The sequence below is a fragment of the Thalassophryne amazonica genome, chromosome 23, assembly GCF_902500255.1.
Source record: "Thalassophryne amazonica chromosome 23, fThaAma1.1, whole genome shotgun sequence".
NCBI classification, from domain to species: Eukaryota; Metazoa; Chordata; class Actinopteri; order Batrachoidiformes; family Batrachoididae; genus Thalassophryne; species Thalassophryne amazonica.
Window position 1 is genome coordinate 13,516,440 of NC_047125.1, and position 17,692 is coordinate 13,534,131.

The 17,692-nt window shown below is 47.3% G+C and overlaps 1 protein-coding gene across 1 annotated transcript; it reads right to left on the reverse strand.

The window, feature by feature from the left end:
- Window positions 1–982: 982 nt before the first annotated feature.
- zbtb4 (zinc finger and BTB domain containing 4) lies at window positions 983–15,593 on the reverse strand. The gene is made up of 3 exons (XM_034164735.1): window positions 15,444–15,593; window positions 15,269–15,301; window positions 983–7,117 (listed from the first exon to the last, which is right to left on the reverse strand). The coding sequence occupies exon 3, from the start codon at window positions 7,099–7,101 to the stop codon at window positions 1,663–1,665; it is 5,439 nt and encodes a 1,812-aa protein (XP_034020626.1). The 5' UTR covers window positions 7,102–7,117; window positions 15,269–15,301; window positions 15,444–15,593; the 3' UTR covers window positions 983–1,662.
- Window positions 15,594–17,692: the final 2,099 nt, after the last annotated feature.

Sequence of the window (17,692 nt, forward strand, 5' to 3'; positions counted from 1 at the left end):
ACCAGACGTTATACGGTTCTTTAACAGGTTATTTGTGTCAAACGAGAAACGAAAAGGAACTGAAAACAACTCTACCATTAATGCAGCTGTACTTCATGAACCTCATGACTAAAATTTACATTCATATCTTCACGCTTACTCCCCGCCGCCCCTCTCTTTTCACCGGAGCCACTTCCATCGGGTAAGAGGGCTAAACAACATAAGTGACACACTTCAACGAAACAAAACATGTAACAATAACAATACACAAAACAAAAACAGACAAAAAAATTTGCCCCGGAGGGGGAACCCCGAGGAGTTTCAGCCACGACTTTGGCTGCAAAGCTCAGCCTTATCCTCGCTCAGACAGCTACCACACCTCAGTTGGGGAGCAAGAGTTTCTATCCGCAAAGTCCTTTCTTCTACAATTTTGTGCCATTCCTTATCCAGAAATAACTCTGTACCCTGACTCCTCCGCTTTTCTTCATCAATGTTGTGTTCTCCTTCCTGGACTCAAAAAGGAAACATTTTTCCTCCTCCAATGAAAGAGACAAGAAAAAAAAAACCTACTGAAGATGAAGGCTTATTGGTTGCTTTTATTCTTTTCTACGTGAGGAAAATGAGATGAAAACTGGAAGTGCATTGGTCTACCCAACCTCTAACTCCTACCCAGTGGCCAGCTACATATCCAAAGCAGCTACAAGTGTCCCCAACGTTTTTTTATTGTGCACATAAGGTATAAACTACGGCGAGTGCTGTACAGATCCTACCTACAGTGTCATCCCGGCCACAAAGTTGGCAGGTTACGTTGAGAAGTGACAAGCTCAAGACGATCTGTCCTCACAGACTGGCGTCTGTGATTCTGGATACAAGGAATCACTTCAAAATGCACTTTTACACACTGATTTACAGCAGCCATTCCAACCAGCGTAGGAATGCTGTGCGTGGCTCAAAACCACACGGAATGATCAGCGCTTGGCTGGAGAGCCATTCATGCACATACTTTTTTTTTTGAAAACACACACAATGCACTCAGATCTGCATAAACCCACGTCTGCATGCACTAATCCTTACGTACTGTGCATGTACACGCTGCCGTATAGCGTTCACACGTCACTTCACCACCTGTGTCCTCATTCCCTCAAATACACACACAAACAGAAGCAGGATTCACGTTGCTTAAATCTGCACCTCGAGCTGAGTCGAGCAACGACCGCGTTGTCTCATCCCTCAGCCTTGCCTACACGGGCCTTCCCAGAAGAGCGTTTATCGTTGTTATGCGGCGACTATAAAGGGAAGCAGACTGGACTAATTTTTCATACAACACACACCCTATTAGGAGTCCTTATTCTTATATATAATATAATGAGTCAGAGAGGAAGATTAATCAAGCTCTAGAACTACAACACACTACAGCAAGACAGAAGAGACATGCGGGAAGGTGAGCAGGAGTAAAGAGAGGGGAGCAATGATACGTCGCTACAATACAAGCCACTCCTCCCCATTTCTTTGCTCCTCCTCCTCCTTTTCACGCCTATTCTTGGTATAATGTCTAGCTCTGAGTTCTACTGAATAAAAGAGTAGTAGGGGTACTATGTGAGTTACCCGGTGAGTACGCCCCCCTCCTGCTTCCATTCCAAACAGGGCAAATTCTTTCATAAACAGCTATAGTGTTTTTGGGTCCTACGGTTTGCTGCTGTTGCTGTCTCGCTGCTTCTTGCCGCCGGCGCTGCTGCTGTAGATGCTTGGATCTGGCACAAGGGGGTGAGGTGTTGTGCCAATGTACTGCCTGGCTGCAGGTGCGTAGTTGAAGATGGCAGGCAGGAAGGGCAGAGGTTCCACCTTGTCCCCAGCAGGTGCAATCATATTCAGAGCCACAGGAAGAGCAGCCAGGTTGTAAGGGTAGGCCAGCAACTGGGGTCCATAGAGCAGCTGGTAAGGGTCTGGATAGAAGGGCAGCTTGGCCAGGTCCCCACCATTAGGAACCATCACCTTTCCCAGTGGTCCGAAGGGAAGCGCCCCAGCGGGATAGGACGACATGAGTAGGTTCTCATCCTGCTTCTTACCCGAGCGGTAGCCGTCCGGCACAAGCAAGGGTAGGGGATAATCCTGCGCTTGGTAGCCCACTGAGGGAGCCTCCCCCTGATGCGAGTCTCTGGGGGAAATGGTGTCCTGGTGCTCAAGCTCAGGTGGTGGAGGGGCTCGGGGGAGAAGGAGAGCATGTGCAGAAGGGCGGTCACCAGCACCAGCTGCTCCTGTGGGCAGTGCGAGTCTGTCGAGTCCTTGTGAAGCGGAGTGAAGCTGACGGCTGGCTTGAGCTAAGAGTCCAATATCTGTGGGGGACTGGCAGGTGGACTTGGGCGTGTGCCTCTGGGAGGAAGGCCCATTGATAGTGGTTGGAGCGGGGACGTGCTGGGGGGATGGGATTGGACTCATGGGCTCCTCTTTAGGGACCAACAGAGAAATCTGCTCCTCTGGAGCATTTACAATTCTACCCATTTGCTGGGCCCTTTCTACCTCCTTCTCTCTCTCTTTCACCATTTCTTTTTCCCTCTCCCGTTCTCTCTGTCTCTGCCGCTCCCTCTCTTTCCCTCTTTGCATTTCTATCTCCCGCTCTCTGGCCAGCATAGAGGACATGGTTAGGTCTTGTGCTTCATTAGGAGAGGGACTCCTGGACAGAGATTGGACTCTAAGATCTTGGACCATAGGTGGCTCCTCATAATCTGCTTGTAGAAATACACCGTTCACACCCTGCCTGTCTCTGGACATAATGACCCCATCCCGTTTCATAAACCCCCCCTCAGAGATGGTAGCTGTTGTCATAGAAACAGCAGGAGCAGCAGTGGTTATTCTGGTCTGTGACGTCATAGACACATTTGGAGAGGTGTTGCTGGATGCCACAATGTGCACAGAGCTGGGTGTTCTGTGTTTCTGGCTGTCTGTGCTCTTTTTAGTGGGAGTGCGATAGTCCAGACACTGCGATTCCCGCTGGACAGCAGAGGGTGTGACACGTGTGAATTCAGATCTGGTGGGTGTAAGGTTCACTGGCCTCTCTGACAGAGGGTCTACAATCTGGGGGCTGGGCTCTCTCTCAGGGGGTGGATGTTTGAGCTCACTCAGTTCAAGCTCGTCAGTAGCTTGGTAATGTTCATCAGTCAGTTTGTTGACATGGTTTTCATGCTGCTGTAATGCTAAGCACTCGGTGCTACTTTTTGGGTCTGGTGATGAATAGCTGATTACTGAAACAGCACTGGGATTCTCTCCCTTCTCAGTCTCTACATCTCTGGTAACAGTGCTGACCCCTGTGACCGCTGTTTTTGGCTCTGACTCTTTGTCCTCCTTCTCTTTCTCCGGGGAAGTGCTTAACTCATGGCGTCGTAGGTGGCGGGTTAGTGCTGACGACGTCTTACAGACCTTGTGACACTGTGGGCAGGTGTGTCGCGCTAACGCCCTTCTACTTAGGCGACTTGGACTACAAGTACTGCTCATTATTAGGCTCTGTTGTCCCTCTTTTTCTGCATCGCACTTTGCCACCTCTGTCACCGCTTTGGCTCCAGCCCCTTCAATTTGTTCACCGAGGGCCACTTTAGCACCTCCTACCTCAGGAGGTTTGGGATGCTGTGCCCTCTGGTGATCCTCCAATTTGTCCCTCGAGGGGAAAGTGGCTCGGCAGAAGAGACAAACAAACTCAAGCAGATGGCTCAACTCATGTTTGTCTCGCTTCCTGGGGCTCGAGAACCAGCGGCCACATGTACCACACTCAGCTGCATTCCCATTAGTCCAAGGTCGCCTCTTTATTCCCATAGGAGCCACTGAGGCAGGCAGAGGCGGCTTTGGCGAGTGCAGAAAAGGGGAAGGAACCTCTTTGACCTGTTCTTCTGTCTTACTTGCGTCTTTTAAAAGGACAGTGTGATAATTTGTCTTTTCTGCCTCTTCATTCTCCGTGTTACTGTCTGGCAATTTTTGAGCCTGCTCAATCTTCCCACCTTCCTCATCTTCTGATATTTCTGTGCCTTTACTCACATTGTTCTTAAGTCTCTCTGTCCTCCTCTTTATCCGCAGAGAACGCTTGTATTTCAGTTTTCTCTGCCAGTTCTTGACCCTCTGCAGATGTGCTTGTGCCTTTCTCTTAGGTTTGTAGGAATAGTAAGGTCGCCATAAATTGTCCTCTGTGTCATGGTCACTCTCTACTTGCTCACGGACCTCTTGACGGAAATAATATTCCCGAACTCCTTCAGGGGATTTAGAGTTTTTCGCCACATCATCTCCCTCACTGTCTCCTCCTTTCCTCTCATGCTCTGCCTCCACACTGGCTCTGTGGTGTTTATGGTGATGGTGATGGGAGTGACGAGACTCCTTGTTATCCCGCAGAGCTGATGTCTCACTGCGTTTGGTTTTTGGGGGAGAGAGACTTTTGTCCCTCCTAAGATCTGTTTCAGAGATGCTACGCTTAACTATGGCCTCCTCGCCAATGCGTACAGTAATTTGGCACAGAGGGCCTGCCTCTTTGACCTGTGACCCTACTGACGCTGACGGCTGCTTTGAATTAGAGATGTCACTTTTGCTGTGGGACTTGCGTGGTTTTTGAAATGATCGACGTGTCTCTGCATCCTCTCTACTTCTTAAACTCTCCTCTGTGGTGTCTGAACTGTCTCTGGACCTCTTTCTATAATTATGTGTACTACTATCTTTTTGTTTTTTACTTGGACTACTCTTCTGTGATGTCTGACTACTGCCGGATTCAGGAGACGGACTAGTCATTGGGCTTTTGTCACTTCTAGAGGTGACCTGGTTGCTATGGACAATGACAGAGGAGGACATTGTAGTTCCATGAACTATGACAGAGGGTTTAGTATGGCCATATGTTATCACAGATGTCATGTTTGGTTCTGTGCTTCTACCAGTCTTTGGAGTTTTGGTTTTGTTGCTGCTAGAGATTTTCAAATTGCCACTGCCTTTGTCCTGGTCTAACTCTAGGGCCTCCTTCTCCTGTTTTCTAACTTGGGTCATGTCTGGTTGGGGGAGGGGTGATAACACAGATAAGTCCCTATGCTCGGCAGCAACAGAAACGGGAAAGCCAGCAGGGAAGGCATCTGGGTCAGACTTTACACTCTGAGGGTGGCTTCCACTGAGAAGGCTTTGTAGGTCTCCAGGACCCAGAGCACAGCCCAAACCAGGCATCGACAGAGAAGGTGTTTCATTCGGTGGCAGAACCAGACCATTTGCCAAGCCATCACTATAGGTCTTGTAGGGTCTCTTATGGGAGCGCATGGGAAGAAGGCGATAGAGCTTGAGGGCATTGGCTTTCTGCTTATAACCACCATTAGCTGTCTTTTCACTGGAGATGAGGCTGGGATTAATCCCATGTATGGTCTTCTGGTGTGTTTTGAGATTGTAATAGGTTGCAAAGGCATCCCAGCAAAAAATGCACTGGTAACGACGCTCTCCTGTGTGCCACACTTCATGCTTCGTGCGGTACTCTGCCAGGGCAAAGACTTTGTCACAATAATGGCATGGATATTTGCGGCGCCATGAGTGCACATTTGAGTGGCGCTTGAGGCTGGACAGGGTCATGTAAGAACGCTCACACACAGAGCAGAAGTAAATGACGTTTCCATCTACCACCTTCACAAAATGGTTCTCGTCACCTCCCAGTAGCTCTGTGGCCGCTGTATCATCACTCTGGATACGTGCCAGGAGGCTACGTGCTTTCTTCCCTGGCCGTGCCTTAGTGATGTCTGCACCTCTCACAATCACTCCCCCTTCTATTCTCACCTCACCCTCCTCCAGTGGTTCCTCCTTTGGCTGCACAGTGAGAGAAGAAGGGCCCAGGCTGTTGGAGGCCAGGCCCGGTGCCCTGCAGGAGGCCTCGTGGGACTGCAGTCTCTTGCTGTGGATGAAGACTTTGCCACAATAGCGGCAGCAGAGGGCACGGCTGCCACGATGTAGCCGCATGTGGGCCGTCAGTGAGGAGGCCGAGCTGAAAAGTCTGTGGCACACCCCGCAAATCAGCTCTGGTTTCAGGCTGTCAGTAGGAGAGTAAGATGATGAGTGAGGGGGAGCGGTGAGGCCCTCCGATGGGGGTGGAGGAGGTGGTGGGAGTGGGGGAGGGAGATGAAGAGCAGGTGGGTGAAGGCTTGGTCCATGAGGGCTTCCCATCTTCCCGGTAGGCCGGCCGGTTATTTTGTCTTTCCTCTCTGTATTGCTGCCTCTCGGGCCTTGATAGGCCGACGTACCCAGACTGAAGAGAATTTGGGCGGTCTGAGAGGGTGAAACCGTTCCATTGGCTGGCCTGTGTCTTTCATCCCACCCATCTCCACTGTAACATCCCCCTAAAGACCCACTGGAGGACCTTTGGGGTGAACTGTTAAACGGAGTCTCTGGATTGAGTTTGGAGCTTTTCAGAGGAGGAGGAGATTTGATATCCTTCCGTATGAGTCCGTGAACAGCCATGGGAGATGAGGATGAGGAGGGTGAGGACGATGGAGAGCCGTCATGTCTGGAGGGCTTATACGGTCTGTGTTTTATGTCCATAGTCGCATCCTTTTTCCACAGTGATGCCTCATCTGAGCTCTTGGAGGATGGCCGCCGTCGGTGGGGGGAAGGGGAAGAAGAGGAGGTGCTACGACAGAGGTTTGGTGATGTCAGAGAGGCAGGAAGGGGGCCGGCACTAAGTGGGAAGCTTAAAGTGATTTTTGCATTTTTAGGTCCATCCGCCATGTCCTCCAGCCTGTCCTCCATTAAGGCCTCTCCCTGATTAACATGCCTTTTACCCTTCATTTCCAGCTGCTCAACTTCCCTTTCCTCCTCCTCCTCCTCCTCTTCCTCTTCTTCGGACTGAGAGGCCACTCCAAGATAACCGACTGACTTGTGCGGCCTTTCAGTGTTGTTGGAGCTGCAGCGTGTGGTGCAAATGTTGACAGGCAGATAGAAAGGTGAGGACGCCTGCACAGGAGAAGACAAAGGTGTCTGCCGCTGGTTCTGGTGGCACGGTGCTTCCTTAGCTGCACTTTGCGGAAGGTTGCAGAGAGGAGTTAACGCAGCAGGGAGGCGTTGTTCCCTCAGATGTGACTGGATGAGGCCCACATGGAGGGGGTCCCGTACCTTCTCACCGGACACCATGACCACCCCCCAAAATCTGAAAGACAAGTCAGGATGACTGTATTAGTGACAGCTCAATGTACGTGTGGCGCATATAAATGTGCAGTGGCAGACAGCAATCAAAATTACATTACGCCCAGCACTTTTTATGGAGTAATGACGCTCACGGACCACTTCGAAGAGACAAAAAAGAAAACAAACTAACTCAGCAATGCCAATATCCAACAGCTCAGCCAGGAATGGTGAGTGAACGAAGCGAAAGGGTGAGGGAAAGGAATGAGTCTGTGGCGGCGCTAGTTTAGATTTCATCGTGCCACCGCCAAGGCTTCAGAAAGGCATTCCAGAGATCCATCTCTCTCGGCTGTGACACAACATTCCCTATGCCTAACTGGAAGGTGTTCAGATTTAATCAAGATTCCATCAGAATAGAGTGCAGACTGACACCCACAACTCTGACGCACATAAAAATAGTCCCAATCGCTGGCGACTTGAGTAAGAAGCTCGTCAGCCGTTCTTGGCAGTGGCTAGTATTTGCCGTGCATGACTATTTATTTGCGAAGCCAAAAGGCAGGAGGGAAGGAACGCGGACAAGAGGAGAAGGGAGGGAAACTGCATGCATGTGCCCAGAGAAAGAGTTCATCCCTGCTTTGCATCCTGCAGAAAACAAGCGACGTCTAGGTTCATTTTTAACCGTCACGATGGCGGATGCAGACCTCCTGCAATTTCTACATGCACAAGATGTCTAGCACAAGAAACTGGCGATTTTGTGCGATTTTTTTTTTTTTTTAAGGGGAGCATTTCTTTGAGTGTGCAGATTGAGGAGGAGAACAGAGACAGTATCAGAGTATAATGATACGACCAGGAGAAAAATACTCAGTCATGCTTTTCTGCCTGCGATTTTAAGCAGCAAGAGCAGCCAGGAAGGCAGGCCGCTGTAAAATTCCACAGGCAGCCCTGAACAGGCAGAAACTAGGTCAGCACTGTTATTGCAGAGGGAAGAGGAGGGACAAAGGGAGAGAGAGAGAGAGAGAAGGGGTGAGGATGAGGAAGAAAGAAAGAGTGATAGAAAAAAGAAGAGAGCAAAAGTACGTGCGAGGACGCGAGAGAGGAGAGAAGGAGAGAGGAGGGGCTGACTCGAGAACAGTCAGACGCGTTGCTCTGTCAGACAGACAGGAGCCCCGGCAAACGTGCACGCATAACATGCTGGAAAAAAAACCAAAAAACCAACTGGAACAGAGGAAAACACATGCAAGCACACATACAGACATGCACGTGGACGCAACGCCACACATGTCCACGAGCAAAACCCGTGAGTAGCGAGCATAAACAAAGCAGTTCCCCATGGGTGAGTCCAGCTGTAAATTACATTTAAAGCGAAAAAAGGTGACTCTAAGTGCAAGACGTCACTGAAACCGAGGGCACAGGTGGAATGACGCACTGGAAAACAAAAGTGCCTACGGGTGGCGTGCTTCATGAGCGGTGTCTAGAGTGTCGTGTAAAGCCAATAAGCCAGTTCAACCTTTTTTTGTAGTTATCTATCGCTACAAAGGAAACGCACAATCCTGTTTTGTCATCTTCATTGTCACTCCTGTTTATTGAGCGACAAGATATTAAACAGGAAATCCCTCACGGTAAGCGCCAGCCTGTTACAAGTGGGCGGACGCGCTTAGAGACGACGCTGAGGCAATAAATAAATAAATAAATAAAAATTCACCATCTCATCTGGCGGTTGTGTTGCCGACAGGAAAATGCGTATGACGCCCCCTCGATCTTTTCCTTTATCTCACTGTGACGCACGCAGCGGCTGGCACAAACGGAGCATGCACAACGCGCCGTCTGACTGTGACAGGCAGCTTTAAAGCCCCTTGTGATAGTATGTTGTGCTTAAACATGCATGCAGAAATGTGGACACAAAATAAATAAAAATGCTTTAACCTCACTCTTGGTTGTGCAGATGCACGCACAATCACCACATGCGCGCCGCACATGTATCCTGTAGGGAGGACTAAAAAGCCAAATCTAAATAAATCGGCAACTCTCTCTAACAGGATGATTGTGTTAAAGTTCATGTATTTGTGCTTGTAGAACTACAAAGCACAAACAGGTGCCACTATAATAAATAACTGCACGTAAAAACAACTTTTCTGTAATAGCAAGGGCTCTGCTGCAATTTCACCTAAGAACGAAAGCACCTGGACCAGCAGCATACTTTTCGTGATGCGCTATTCCACATCAAACATGAATAAGAGGCAGAATAAATATGGTCTGATTTTCTAAATCTTTAGTTACTCAACTTGTAAGACTCTCTGCCCGACTCCACTCAGGTTAATTTGTGAAACAAATCCATTTTACAAACAGACTGAATTAATACCAAAAGTGTCAGAACTAAATTCATAGCCTGAGTCTGAGAAGGTCAATGAGTTTGTCTGGTATGTTACCGCAAGAATATAAGTCTGTCTGCAGCACACTGACAATATTAGGCCTGCACAGATGAGAGAGATTGCACAACTTGCATCACGAGGGATAATCCGCTACGACATTTTGGCCATGGGCATGATCCAGCACGTAGGTGCCTCTGTGGTGGTGGCTGGGGGGGCTCTTTCACGTTTCACCTAGCTGCGGCTGACAGATGCTACTTTCAAGAGGTGGGGATGGATTGATTGCCTGCCTGGGTGTGATGGATGTGTCGTCCTGTGACACCAACTCCCGCTCCTGGACCTGACCTGACCCTGATTTCTCTGTTACTTTTGAATGCAAACTTTAATCTGTTTTTAATACCCTGCCTGCCTATATTAGTTTCCTGACTCGGTAGATAATATAACATTTAGACCAACAGCTTTACACAGAAATATTAAACTGAAAAACATTTTATCACGCAGTTATTACGTCCACCAAGGACGTAATAAAATCACTGGCGATTATTTATTTGTCTGTCTGACTTTTAGTAGGATTACGTCAAAACTACTGCACAGATTTTGACAAAATTTTCACGAAAGATAGATATTAGGCCATGGAAGATTCCATTAGATTTTGGAGCTGATCCAGATCCAGATATGGATTCTGGATCAAGATTTCACTTTATATAGGCTTTGAAGGATTATGTAAAAAACTTTACAGATTCTCACCAGATCTGCACCACAGATAGATAATACACTCTAAGAAATGAAACACAGGGGTTTTAAATTAAAAGCATAATTAAATTAAATTACGCTTTTTACTCTTAATTCATTTTCTTAGTAAATGGAGCGTGTCGCGGCCTCAACTTTACCTAAATTCTGGGTCTTCTAGCGAAGCTTAGGGCTAGTGGCCGGCGATCACCTTAGTATTTCTTCTGTTTTTCTTGTTGATTAATGATGGCAAATTATACAGTATTTTTTGTCTTTCTGATGCCTGATTCTGTTTTTTCTCTCTGTTTAAGGTGCAGCTCCATCCAGAGATGGGAGTTGTATTTATGTTGGCGACCCTCCTGTCCTATGCACCAACAGCATTTCTTGTATATTCGTCCGTGAATTGTTCTGTGAATTGTTCTGTAATTTATGTTTGTAGTATGGCCCAAGCAGAGGGTCACCCCTTTGAGTCTGGTCTGCTTGAGGTTTCTTCCTCAGAGGGAGTTTTTCCTGACCACTGTTGCTCTGGGGACTGGTAAGGTTAGACCTTACCTGTGTGAAGCACCTTGAGGCAACTCTGTTGTGATTTGGTGCTATATAAATGAAAATAAATTGAAACTGAAAATATACTTGCAATTGTTAATTTTAGGGATTTAAGTAATAATGTTTCATTTGATTTAATTAATTTCAAATTCAATATTGTTTTACACTTAATTGACAATATTAAGTGGAAAAAGTTACCTTAACTTTATCAATTAAATTCAACGTTTTATTTCTTAGAGTGTAGGCCATGGAAGACTCCACTGAATTTTGGAGGTGATCCGGATCTGGATTCTGGATAAGGATTTCAATTTGTATGCTACACTTTGTCAGATTTTGATGATTACGTCAAAACTACTTCACGGATTTTCACCAAATGCTTCTCCACACATTGGTGTTAGGCCTTGGAAGATTCCATTAAATTTTGGAGGTGATCTGGATCAGGATTTCTCTTTTAAGTCTTAAGGATTACAGCAAAACTGCTTCACAGATACCACATCACAATGTAAAACCAAGATCAGGAAGACACTATATAGTGTCAGCTTGTGAATTAAATTTCACATTGCAACATCTTGATCAGTCGGACCATTCTGGATCAATGTGCAATTATTGTATTGTGTTGTGGAATCCGTATCCTTGTCAAGTCCAGGTCATGATGTGATTCGCATATCTGTTATTTTGAGTCCTCATCAATGCTTGGCGGATGTTAGAAATCTCGGATTGCTCTAGTCTGTATATAAAGTGCACATGCAACCCAAACTTTACAAAGCTGGAACATAAACTGCTTTTTCCTACTTGGCAGTGATGCAGATGCTGAGAATTAATGCTGTGTCATACCGGTCAGGTTTTGGCCTTCTTTACTTTTTTGTGTTTTCTTTCATCAAGCTGAATTAATCAAAGTAAGTGATGATGATAACATTGAGTGTTATATGAGGAACCACCTGTTAAATGATGTTGGTGATCAGATGTTAATAATTCTGGGCAATAACACAAAAACACTGCGAATTCACCTTCACCGAGGAGACAAAGTTTTAGTCTCAGTTTCATCTGAATTATTCAGATCTTCTCTGACCTCAGGATCATACCACAACATTTGGCAATCATCCGCTCTATGCTTTGAGTTATTGTGAACATATGTGGAAAGAGAAGCTAAAGTAATCACGTAACGCCTGTTGCTTCTTTGGGAGGTGTACGGAGACGGGATTGCTGCCTTCTCCCGTCAGTCGGCAGGGTTATTATTACACTCATTTTGATAAAGACTGGAGGGCACGTGTTGCTCGACTGATCATCCACAAATTTCATTTGGATGTGGTGAGTTTTAGGCCCTGCAGAGGCACGTGCTCTGCAGGGCGCTGCCTTAGGGGGCGAGGGTATTGTGACGTATTGTTCTGCATGACTTGAGAATTTGAGTCCCGCTCTTTGTTCTTGATTTTGATCTGCAATTTTAGAATTTTATTTAAGATTCTTTATCTATGGCAGATGAGCCTATTTTTTTTTTTACATCATGAACACTATATCCAGAGAAATACTTCTTCCTACTGATATGAAAAGTTTAAACTATGTAGCGTGTGAGTGTGGCAAAGACCCCTTCAAAATCATGTGGGTCTCGGGTCTGGATTGTACAATTTCTTTAAACAATGTGTTACCACAACTATACAGGACACTCCCCCTCACCCCCACGAAAAAAAAACAAAAACAAAACACCAGCGACATTGCTCCACTTAAGAAAGTTACCCATAATTGACAACATGTCTGTGATTCAGTCCCTCTCCAGGATCAGCCAAATCTGGATCCTGATTCCTCACTTTTATTTAAAACGTTCTTTAACAATGACAGATAAACACTCCTAATTAATATAAAATTTTTATGTGAACATTCAGTCCTTTAAAATCAGGCACATTAAGCTCCAGATGGGGATTGTACTTTTTAATGAAGAATTTGTGACTACTGGTACAAAATGATATTTCTTGACCTTGGTCTAATTAACATTCAATTTTTAGATAAAGTAGGGTATCCGCAAACATCAGCCTGATCTGGATCTTTGAAGTATTGGGAGATAGAAATATTTTTGTCATTTTGGCTTATACACATTATGACAGACCTGATATGAAAAAGAGAAGGCATTCCCCAACTAACATCTATCAAACTGCAGAAATCTGGATCTGACTGAGAGAAACATCTTTCCGTAGACGTCATACTGACCTCACAAAGCACCATTTCTGATTGCTCTGATTAATAATGATTTTGTGCCATAGATTTTACTCTTCTATTTCCATAAAAAATATATTAATATGACATTGATACTGATGTGGTTGAAGGCTTTTGCAGATTACAGCCAGCGTGATCAATTCCCCGCCGCTTGAGCAATGACTCAAGGTAAGAAGGTAGAATGCCGGGGGCCAGCGGTAAGGTGTCAGTTGGGTTTTTTTTCTCCAAAGAGGAGCAGCCAAAGGGGCCCAATCATTGGATCAGGAGATGATCTGTGGACAGGAGTGTGTGTGTGTGTGTGTGTGTGGGGGGGGGGGGGGGGGGGGGGGGGGGGGATGGGGTGCAGCATTACGGGCAAAGAGAGCTACTGAACTCTCCACACACCCCCAGCCATGAGAGCGTGATGGAGCCAGCCAGATGGGATGGTGAAGGGAGGAGGCAGTAGGGGGCCGAGAATTTAGTATGGGTTGGGGGGGTGGTGTGGCGGAGGTGGTAAGCAGCGGTTGCGGTGATGTGTGCACTGGAGATAGGGGGTTAGCTTCAAACACCTCTCCCATGTTCACATTTCATGCCTTCCTTGTCCTTCAGATCCCCCTCAGCATGACTGACAAAATACAACCCCCCCAAATGTGTACTGTGGTACTGCGGTCTCTTTGCATGCCACTGTACACACCAACAAACCTGCCTGTGCCTAAAACGCCACACTCTCCACGGTCTGTTAGAGTTCAGCCTGGCACGTAATTCCATAATTCTGCTCGCTGCAACAAAATCAAGGGACGTATTAGGAAACAGCAAGGCCAAGAAGTACCCCAGCAGAGCAGTAACGCTACACCGGTGACCTTTTTCAGATAATTTCCCTGAAAACATTTTCAATTTCACGCACATTCCCCGTGAAGCTAATGTGAAAGCGCCATTGGAGTTTTCAGTCCACAACAGCTAAAAACACACAAAAACAGAGCCACATTTTGCAAATATGACTACAGTGTTGTCATCCTGTAAGTGGTAGCAAATGAAAACAAAGGTGATCATCTAAATGTTTTGCACTGTCTGAGCTTTCACGGATATCCATTCCGGAAGGACGCGGTCTCCAACTGTGACAAACCAGTGCGTGCAGATTTCCCGCTAACATGACCTAGCATGCAGTTTGATGATGCAACGCGCTGGACTAGTACCATGTGACATGCAAGAACACCTGTAACACCATCAGCATAACCGTGCCTCATCACAACACGTATGACAACTTTATGCGCTCCTCGGGAATGCAAGGGACTACCAAAGTAAAAACTACAGGATTTTTGGACATCTTGAAAATCCCGCCACGTTTAAAACAAGATTGCAGCCAATGACGGATTACCCAGCTTCATCATGGAAGCTGGGTAATCAGCATTAATTCCCTAACCTGAACCTTCCAGGATCCTCTAAGACTTTACAAGGTTTCAAACTGTGACCTTCCGGAATGCATATCCATAAAGGTGAGAACGGGATGTTGACATATCCATGAACTGGAAAAGGGCAAATGAAGCAGACGTGCTTTATCAAACGTCTGGCTCAGATCATCAAAACATGCTTTCATGTCAACAGCATCATTTGGGTGTCACACACAGTGGTGAGCATGTACACTTCCTCTTGTCTGACCTGTGACCTCTGCGCCTGTGCCAGTGTGAATGGCATTTTCCATACATTGAGCACTTAAGGGCTTGGGCCCGGCATCCATGGAAACCAGACATGTGGGGAAGTTGGCAGTGGATGTCATGTTGTTTTGGGGAAAAAAGTAGAGCTTCAGACAGCAACAACAGGGGCGGTTACATCGCTTTGCCCTCTGTGCTCTCCCACAGACAACCTCTAGCGAAACAGTAAAATGGAGGATGTAGAGTGTCCCAAAATGGGAAGAATCAACAAACCAGCTTGGTCAAATTTGCCTAAATCCAAGTTGTTCTCCCTGAGCACTCTGATACAGCGTGATGGGAGCCCGGCCCACCACATTCAGATAAAGTTCCCCCCAAACAATAAAGCCCACATCGTGTTTACAGCCTGCTCCGATGCGAGTCCTCCGCCCCTCATCTAAGACGCGAGGGGATTCGATAAATTAAAAGTTTGATCACAATCTCAAGAAGGGGGAGCCATCGCTTTGGAAAAAGAACTGCGTGGTGCAACAGAGGGGAGGATGAGGGAGACGAGGCCTGTTATTGACACACGCACATGCACGCACGCACGCAGGGGAAGCGCAGGAAAACACGCATGGCGCTGCACAAACACACACACACACACACACACACGCGTGCTGCACGGCCACACGCACGCCCACCGACACTCACGCATGTTAAAATAAAAACCTTTTTCCTCCTTCTTCTCCCGCGATGCGGCCGCTACAGCAAAGGAGCAAAGTGGAAAAACAAACAGGAAAATGAGAGAATTCAGCCTCTCCTCCTCTTATTCTGCTTCTCTCTCTCTCTCTCTCCCTCTCTCGCTCTCTCTCTCTCAGCAAGGCGAGCATACAAGAGAACGTACCTCGGAAAATCTCCTGCTGCATCTCTGCTGCGATGTGTTCTCTCCCCTCTCACTCCCTCTCCCTCTCTCTCTCCCCCCTCAGTCTGCGCACGTCTGTGTGTGTGTGTGTGTGAGAGAGAGAGAGAGAGAGAGAGAGAGAGAGAGAGAGAGAGAGAGAGAGAGAGAGAGAGAGAGAGAGAGTGTGTAAGCGAGCGAGAAGGGGGAGGCGGCGCACATGCACGCATGCATACGCACACAGGCAGCAGTGTGAACACAGAGGGCAGGAGTGATTCTCACACACTAACTTGCTCCAGTTTTTGCCTCTGACACACCGTTTTTAGTTTTTTGCGCTTCTTCTTCCAGCAAGTGAATTTACCCCCCCCCCCCCCCCCCCCCCCCAACTGAATCCAATCTTTTTATTTGGAAGTGTTGCTCCCCCCAACTCCCTCTTTCTCTCTGCACATACACACTACTTTATATACACCAAGCCCAGTAATAGAGGGAGGGAGAGAGAGAGAGAGAGAAAGCGAGAGAGAGAGAGGCAGAGGGAGCAGAGTGGGAGAGCAAGCGAGAGGACGCCATTTAAGCAGTTTGTTACGAGCACTGCAAGTCCCCAAAATGGCTGAAAACAAACAGGAACCACGCCAAGTAGAAAAACCCGGGCGCAGGGACAGACAGACAGGCAGACAGCGAGGCGAGTCAGCTTGCGAGACAGCCACAGAGAGAGAGAGAGAGAGAGAGAGAGAGAGAGAGAGAGAGAGAGAGAGAGAGCAAACTGCTGATAGTCAAATGGCGGATGGCAGTACAGTGTGAAACAAGTTAAGTTGGGAGAAAGACGGAGGCGCTAAAAGGCACAGGAGGTGCAGAGCGCACACGCCCTCTGCTAAACAGGTTCAAAGTGTCACGCAATCCACCGAGTTTAGGCGAGATTTCACTCTGGTGTCTGTCACACAAGGCCGAGCTCGACAGGTGACAATCGGCCTTGTTTTGTTTTCGCCGTCCGAGGCCTGCCCCCCCCCCAAACCTCCGGGGTCACTTCTGATTCATGCAATTCTGTTGCAAAACATCTCACAACAGCTCTGGAAAGCCCAGCGACCTGCGCCCTGACCTGGCCAGTGGAAACTCCACATATGTGTTTTTTGTGTGTTCACGCCGCTGGAAGAGGAGAGCCGCGGCACACAAAAACCAGAGGAGAGCTGGAAGAATGTTATGGTGCTGTTAAGCTACCACGCCATCATACTTCCCACTGTCCCCCGGCTCGCTCCCCCATACCCACCAACTGAACCCTGACGCCGACAACCCGCCCTCCTCCCTGCCCTTTGCCTCTCTCTCTCTCTCTCTCTCTCTTTCACTACTCCCTCTCACCCTCATTGTACGCTGCCACACTTGTCTCCATGGGAACTGCTCTGGGATTGGATGTTGTTCTTGTGACCTCTCTCACTCTTAGAGTTGGACAAACTCCCTCCCCGCCAGCCCCCATCCTCTCTCATGCACTCCTGCACGTTTTCAAAGCATGCTAGCGGTGCATGTGTGGACGCGCAAAATGACAACACTTTGGTCAATAAAACTGAAACTGTGACTAAAATTCAGCGTGCATAAAAACACAAAGAAAGAGAAGTCGTGCGTGAAGCAGCTTGCCCGTTGATAAACAGTGGCGCCCATGTGCTCCAGGAGTGTGGCCGCTCAGGCCACACGTGTACGCTAGCATTGTCCCATGGCTGCAGCCGGTCTCTGGCTCTGTATTCAGAAGGACCCTCGTGGTCTGGCCGGTCCTGTTCACGGGTGTGTGGCCAAAAGTAATCGCAGCTTTTCATGCTGTGCTATCAAGCGACACACACATCTGATCAAACAAAGATGGGGGAACTAAGGCAGCCATCTTGGTGGAAAATTTAAGCCATTAGTTCACTGGGACATTCAATATTTAACCATTGTCCTTCACCAATGTTCAGTCCAGTAATGACACTAGGCGTTTAAGGACATTCTGACATTTAAATGTGCCTTTGGCAGACTAATCTGCATTTATACACAATTTTGCAGTGATTCCGTTTGATTGTTCTCTTAACTGGTCTGTAAATTAGTGAAAAATCAAGTAACACTTTTCAGATTATATCATTCATGTTTAAAGGCTTAAACCTCACAGCGCACCAGCAGATTTAAAAGGTAATTTACCAGCCCCCCCCCCCCAAAAAAAGTAGCCAGAAACTACAAAAACAAAAATTATCTGTGGGTTTTTAAATTTCTGACAGTCCTTGAACTAATCATGTCCATCA

Coding starts and splice junctions, on each gene's coding strand:
- zbtb4 (XM_034164735.1), bottom strand. CDS start 7,101: ATGGTGTCCGGTGAGAAGGTACGGGACCCCCTCCATGTGGGCCTCATC.